At 37.0% G+C, this 7,653-nt stretch overlaps 1 protein-coding gene across 1 annotated transcript; it reads right to left on the bottom strand.

Moving 5' to 3' along the window:
• Window positions 1–2,901: 2,901 nt before the first annotated feature.
• Window positions 2,902–6,508, bottom strand: sys1 (SYS1 golgi trafficking protein). The gene is made up of 4 exons (XM_007561220.2): window positions 6,341–6,508; window positions 5,530–5,788; window positions 5,378–5,445; window positions 2,902–3,633 (listed from the first exon to the last, which is right to left on the bottom strand). The coding sequence occupies exons 2-4, from the start codon at window positions 5,689–5,691 to the stop codon at window positions 3,393–3,395; spliced, it is 471 nt and encodes a 156-aa protein (XP_007561282.1). The 5' UTR covers window positions 5,692–5,788; window positions 6,341–6,508; the 3' UTR covers window positions 2,902–3,392.
• Window positions 6,509–7,653: the final 1,145 nt, after the last annotated feature.

Below are 7,653 nucleotides of genomic sequence, written 5' to 3'. Positions count from 1 at the left end.
ACTTTTTTGTGTGCAATAATGTTTAGGTTGCTTTCAGGACATTACAGTAAAATTTGCTGCAACTTATTCATCTCACAGTCTCAGTTTCTCATCCAGCAGTGAGCTGGTAATGAGGGTCACAAATAGCTTTAGTTTTCACTCGTTAGCGTTCGCCCATCTGCTGCTTTCCACCTGGATATGTCCTGCAGAGGCAAAGTGACGGATCACGGCCTGTAGTGGAAGAACCTCTTAAGAGGTAACGACATGTTCATGATGCGCACCTCATTAGAGAAACTATCTTTGTCTGGAACATAATTAGATTTCCAGGCCATTCCTGGTGAACAATACTGCAGCAGCAGCAGCTATGAGTCATATGAATGTAAAGGTCAGTAGGTGTTAATATATACAAAAAAAGTTTTCTTTTCAAAAGTATCTCATTTAGTGACGACTGCAAGTTGCATGCTCTTCTTATTTGGGGTTATGCTTCTGTAAATCCAAAACTTTTCAACCTTCTTCTCTTAAATTGAGGTGAAAGCCTTTTAAAATCACGACTTACTAAGAAAAATGATCTATAAAATATAAATGCCACCTGACCAAACAACTGCTTCCACTTTCGGCAGGAAAAACTGCTGTCAAACATTTGCCAGGAAAAAAATGTAAAATTTCTCATCAATGTGGAGGATTTTGTCCCACTGCGCTGTTTTAATTCAGTCACAATGGATTGTTTTTTACCTGCTTTACGTCACACAACAGCATCTAAATCTTGTTTTGGACTTTAGACTAGTCTATTCCAAAATCTCTCTTTTTTTAAGAAGTTCAAAGTTGAAACTGTTCTTCTGCTTAGTAACTGGTACATTTGTTGCATTTTGCAGGAGGAAACTTGCTCCACATCCCGGATGTTATTCTGTTTACTAAAAAAGGAAAAGCAGGGACAGATCACTGAACTGCACCAGAGCATGTTTAGCTCAGAACATCGACTAAGGCTTCCTGACAAACACATTGTGGTAAAAACAAAGTACACTCTCTCCTTATTGTATGATTTTAACATAAAAAAAATTGTCTGGTAATTTCCTGATTCTGTATCTATTGAAATTCAACCTCAAGTGGACAAAAAATACATACTACCAATTCAAACATTTACAATATTTATTTTAAAAAATGATTGTAAAAATGCCGAACGAACTGTAATTTATTTGTCTCTCATTAGAGCAAATCTAATCAAGACGTTTTAAGGACTTCTTTGAAGCCCAACATTAATGTATGAACCATAAGGCCTTCAGCATTACTCCCCACAATGAGACGCTAACTTATGTGGTAGCATCTAAATAGCTTCTCCATTTACTGAAAATGACAAATGTTTCATATGATCCAGTCAGGACGTCAAATAAACATAAAAGATCTAATATATCTCCAGGTTTGGTCACTGTATAAATGATGAGCTGTGATATGGACAAGCTATAGAAAGTGTTTTACGTCTGGCTCCAATAAACTTAAAACATTTAAAATAATTACCATTATTAACAACCAATATTTTATTCAAATGTGTCTAAACGTGTATAATCTCGCATTAACCTTAAATGACCCACCTTAAAGTAAAAACATAGTGTGAAATCCTTTAGCATGTTATTACTTGAGATGACACCAGCACTAGTTACGAATCTGTTGGCCAACGATATAAAAACACGTTTTTGAAAACACTAACACCCCGCTGTTCTGCACAGAAAGGCCCAACAGCTTCTAACTCAGAGATTTTATGTCTTGTCCATATTGATCAAATGGGAAACAGCTCTCGAATTACACTAAAGCAATGCATAGCCTGCACTTTCAAAGCTGCAAACTCCAAAGACTGAGATTGTCTGAGTTTGCATCCCAAGACTAAAAAATTCAGCTGGAGTCTCAGAAGCATTATGGAGGCACTGCTCCAGAAAACGTCCGTGTATTTTCCCCCCGTCGTATTCCCTGTTGTCAGAGCTCAGATGATGGCTGACAAACTGTCCCTAAATGGGCCAGACTGTTCTGCATAATACATAAATACATGCAGACCCAAAGCCAAACAATAATAGCTGTGAAAAATGCAGCGCAAGCTTAACGAGAAAGTCCTGCAATGAGTCTGAATATGCAGACTTTAATCACGACTGGCAAAACCAAATCCGATTTCAGTCTCAATAAAATTTTTGATTTCTAACATAAAAAATGTATAAGATTAGTGCTAGCATTATGGACTGTATGATACAGTAAAGATACTCATCTACAGAGAAAATGTGTGACAAAAACTGGACATTTGATCAAAAATTGATGAAACCACAAGAAGTAAATCAGTCAGGGAGGCTGACAGTCACCAGATGTCTGGACTGTGAAGTGTGGATGAAAAACCTCTACGCCTTGTGGGAGAATGTGAAGTAATCTGATTAAACCAAACTGGAACTTCAGGGTCACAAATCTGGAAAACACGTTTGGCCCCCTGTGAAACAGGGTAGAGGAAGTATCATGCTCTGGGGTTACGTTTTCAGATAAAATGAGTGTTTTTGTCAAGTTGGATAAATACGAATACATATGAACAGATGACACTTTTCAGCTCCACAGTGAATCCAAACACATTTTGAAATTAAAAATAGAGCGGTGTAGCCAGATAAAAACCGATTTGTGGTTTCACCGATCCTCTAAATCCGACAGAAAAATCTGTGGATCCACGTGAAGACAACTGTGGACCAGAGACCAGATACATTTAGAGAGCATTGCAAATATTACCTAGTAAAGATGTGGTTTGCTGACAGAATCAGAAGCCTCAACAAAGCATTAGCTTAACGGTGAACGCATTTATGCAACCTGGTTATTGGAGCTTCTGCAGATCGTTTTTCAGTTGAATTTACAGGATTCATTTCACATTAAAGATGCTGCAACGATGAATATGACTCATTGTGGTGCCAAATTTTCAAGCGTTAATTTCTTGCTATTCAATTATGTGGCTGTTGAGAGATCCAGCAATAAGCTAGGAACTTTATAGTTACTTTATTAACCAGAACCCTGAGAGTTCAGGACTTTATTCCACCGGGCGCAGGATGTACAGGAGTAAAAACAACTATATTCTACATTTTATACACCATGAGCGAGAAGAAGGAACTGAGACAAGATGATAATGTGGACACAGAGTATCATGATGATAAATACATCAACATGAATCAAAGTACAAACTTTAATCAGCTGTAGGGATGATGGTGTGCTTTCAAAAACATTATAAACACAGAAAATACTGTCAAACATTTAATAAGGAGCTACGAATAAATATCCAGTCAGCTGGAGGAAACTTTATGATAAGACTCGTAACTATTCAGTCCGTCTGTTCACACAGGCTTATAAACAAGGGAAACAACCTTATCAGCGAGTTCCTCGGGTCTTAAAAACATCTGAACAGTTCACAGGTTCGATTTGGGTCCAGTATTGACCGGGATGGCCCTGAGCTCAGTCCGCATGCACAGGTACTCCCCGATCACGGCCATCAGCGCGATGCACGCCACGTTGACGAGCCACCAGGAGAGCGCCGAGGGAAGGTGGGAGTTGTAGATCCAGCAGCCGATCATGTGGAAGAAGTGAACGGTGACGGTGAAGTCCAGGCACTGCTTCCCCCGGCGGATGAAGAACCACAGACCCAGAGCGCTGCCAGAACATTGACAAGTCATCGTCAGCAAAGTTCAGGGGAAAAAAAAGGGTTTTAAAAAGCTGCTGGATGTAAAAACATAAAATAAAATAAAAAATAGTAAAACAAATTGGTGTCGGCTTAACTTTGTTTTGAAGACTAAACATGTTTATTTCAAAGTTGTTTAGGTTAAAAAAGCTGCTATATGACAAATGGAGAGTTAACACAAAGGAGACTTGACACATTTATTTCTAAAAACAGATGAGTGGGAGGAGGAGGAACAGATCCAAGGCAACAGAATAAACTCGACTCGCAAACAAAGGGAAAACGTTTGCTTGCATAAATTTAGAGCAAAACAATCAGACAAATCTTCACTCTGCTGGATGAGCAATTTGTGTTTCATGTAATAAATCTTGAAACTACAAAACATTTTAAAAGCTAACCTTGAAACGCATGATACTTAATAGCTTCAATTTACTTTTCCATTCACTGCTCTATTTTATATTACTTACATTTTTTTTAAACAGTTTTTAGTATTTGTCATTTCCTACTCTCATGAAGCACAAATAACCTTTGATCACTGTAAAAATGTTCAAACCAAATCATAGAAAAATACATTTTCTATCAACTTAAAAACAGAGAAATGCAGAGAAACTCCTACATCAATGACACCAGTAAAATAGCACTCAGGCCTCCTGAGGTGAAGTCAGAGACACAACCTCCCTGAGGAGTGACAAAAGAAACCCTTTAACAGAAATGTTTGTGGAAGACAAACCAAGTCAGAAGTGGGAAAATTTTTCAATATTTGCGTACAGCTTCAAGTCATTTATTCAAATATATCTGTTCAAGGTTTCCCCCAGAAAACTTGCTAAGCCCGGTGGTCATTCATCCAGCGGCCTGTCGTGTTTTTGAGTTAAAAAATGTTTAAAGTTGACATGAATTTTGAAAATATCACTTGATAAATATGAGTTATTGAAAGAATGAAAGATTAAAATCTGCACACAAACTATAAAGTCTTAAAAAAAGAAAGCATTTTAAAAAAAACTTGCCAAGTCTGGTGGGGGCACAAGAAAAGCCTGGTGGCCCGCCAGGCTTACAATACACTAAACCCTGCCTGTTTGACTGTACTTACTTCCCTGACACCTGGTTATTACACACACTGCTGAAACGGCGTCAGGATGGCCACTAAAATGATTTAATTCACTGAGCTGCTGCTGCTTTTTGCTTCATTTGTTGCCACAGAATCACACGTTTCACTGGAAATTACAACCATACCATTTATCTCTGAAATTTTCATTACAAATTGAAAGGTGCTTTGGTCATATGTGAGACACATTTTCAGTGGCTCAGCTTGAGGGATTGCTTAAAGTGAACAACTTCATGTAAGCAACAGGAAGAATTGATTGAAGTCAGTGACTCCAAGCAGTCAAGTAGGTTGACAAAAAGTTTTTTTTTTTGTTTTTATCAGTTTGAATAAGTTGAAATTGACTGTATTATGTAATAACGAGGATCCTCGTTTGTAACTCACTTTAAATCTGTTTGCATGATTAAACCAAACTTATTGTGTAAAATATTTATTGTGAACTGACACTGTTTAATAAAACTGAACTGAACTGACAAAAAGAAAGGGACAAAAAGCTTCCATGAGTCGTAATTTAAGGAGTCTGTGATACCTGAAGGTGGTTTTATATGTAATGAATAGAAAACTTCCTATTGTTCTCATCTGTTTGTGTATGATCTGAAAAAGAAAGCAGATCTTCTCACCAAGTAAGAGAGTTCAAGATAAATGCCATCATCGAGAGTCTTCCCTGCATGGTAGCAAAGCCAAGGACCTATTTCCAAAAAAAAAAAAGAGTAAATGTACAACATGCAGGCTTAAAGAAGCAGATGTATCACGAAGAATGAATTTAACCTACTTCATAGCTGAAGATCTGATCTAGGGAGCGACTGCTCTGCACAAGGCTGTCCACGCCAGCCAACCACAGGCCGAGGAAGCTGTAGTAGATGCACTGCATCAACACAATTTGGCAGATAATGAGGACTGGGTCCCAGATGTAGCTCCGGAAGTTGCTGGCCATATTTCACTGACGCTCCACATGCAGGCCCAAAGAGTGCTGGTAACTGGCCCAAAGCATCCACAGCTGGCCCATCCAGTACCACCTGCAACCCTCCAACCTACACCCAAAATTAAATGCATTACTTCACTCAATTTTTTATGGTAGCTCTACAAATCTGGTAGAAGGTATGCAGGTAAGCTGAACATATTTTTAAACACTTTGCCCTCACAGCTTCTTTAAAAAACTAAGACATTCACTGTAATAGTAGCATCATCATACATCTTCATAAAGAAGGAAAAAACATCTGACCATCTTGTAAAAGTATGTTTATCAAGTTATGTTATCTTTAATTTAATAAGGTAGACGTTGGAATGTTAATAGTGTTCTTTTATAACATGTTTAAAGGGCCATTTTCGTGGTTTTAGTTGAACTGGAATATGACTTAAAGAGCTGCTAGCATACAGACAGCTATTAGCTGACTCCTCTAAAACATTAACACGAGCAGTCGTGATTCCTCGGGGAAAACAAGGAGAAAATGCTCTAACATTTATCCAAGAAAATAAGTTTTATTGCGTTGGGTTTTGTACAACAATAACAACACGGAAGACGATTGGTGCTAGCATGTTTTTCAGGTTCCGTTTAAAAATGACAGAGACAAAAAGACACACACCTGGAAACTGGACCACGGACACTTCAGGAGAAATTTAAACTGTAATCCCTTTGGTTCCTCACGGGGCTTAAGCCTCTCCGGGGATGAGGTGGAGGTATTGATGGTGGACTAAACCGAGTTCACAACAAAGACGTCACAGCAAAAGACCCGGAAACTAAACTAAACTTCATCTTATTCTGTGAAAGCAGGGAAACAACGCTGTGGTGCATTACTGCCACCTACCGGTAAAGAGTAGGAAGGTCCATTTCTAGTTTCGGTAGGGTAAAATACTCATTTTTTTAGGGTATTTAATGTCCTATGACATGTTTTATATGAGCATAATTGATACTGCATAGCATTGTTTACCTTGTTCAATCCTTTAAATTGAAATTATTTATCTTAAATTACAAAGAAAAAAAATCTACGCTGTTGTCGTAGTTTTGTTGTGTTCTTATTTATGCATATTTAAGTCTTATTTCTTTATTCCTTGTTCAGGATTCTAATTACCTCTAATTAATGTTTATTCCTAGTAAACTTTCATATTCAATATTTTTCTAAAATCAATATTTATGTTAATATTTACTTCAGCTTTAGCTAAGATTTTTGGCAGTGGAGTCTGACATTCTGTGTCCTACTCCTGACTCTTCTTAGGGGGGGGAAGCGCTTTTATGTGGACTGTTTCTATTTATTTTCCCTGCTATGTGTGATTTTGGAGTTCATTTATTTTCAGCCGCATTGGAATCAGTTTTTGTACATTTTAAAATATTTTTCTCCTCTCAGTTTACTTTCAAACATTTTTCTTTCATCTTCAAACTTTGTTCTTTGGTCCTCTAATTTTCTTTAAATGTTACTTCTGTATTTTAGAAATAATCATAAATCATGTTTAGATACCTAGTGACCATATTGGTGAGTTTGAAGGGGTCATAATCAACAAATATCCACTTTGTCACTTTTAAACTAACTCACATCGTCATACAGTAAAGGCTGTAGCATTTTATTGATTTCCAAAAAAGAAGAAGAAGTAATAAGTTCAAACTCAGGTGTGTTTCTGTAATATAGTTGAATAACTTCGGTAAAGAGAACAGACATCAAATAAAAGGAAATATGAATTTGAAATCAACAGTGGGATTCAGTCAACATTTATTATCATTTAATTATTTCATACAGATGTAAATTGACCAACGCTTTTTATACATTTTTTAACTTTCCCTTCTTTTAAATATCATATTTTTATTATTTACTTGTTCTTTATTTACTTTTCTAACGTAAAATAGAAAAATGTAGGAAGGAGATAAATATTGTTTTGGATCGTGACGTTGCAGCGACATGTGTCA

This window comes from Poecilia formosa, unplaced genomic scaffold (assembly GCF_000485575.1).
Source record: "Poecilia formosa unplaced genomic scaffold, Poecilia_formosa-5.1.2 Scaffold124, whole genome shotgun sequence".
NCBI classification, from domain to species: domain Eukaryota; kingdom Metazoa; phylum Chordata; class Actinopteri; order Cyprinodontiformes; family Poeciliidae; genus Poecilia; species Poecilia formosa.
Note: the sequence above shows the minus strand (reverse complement) of the source record. Positions and strands in the feature narration are given on the sequence as shown.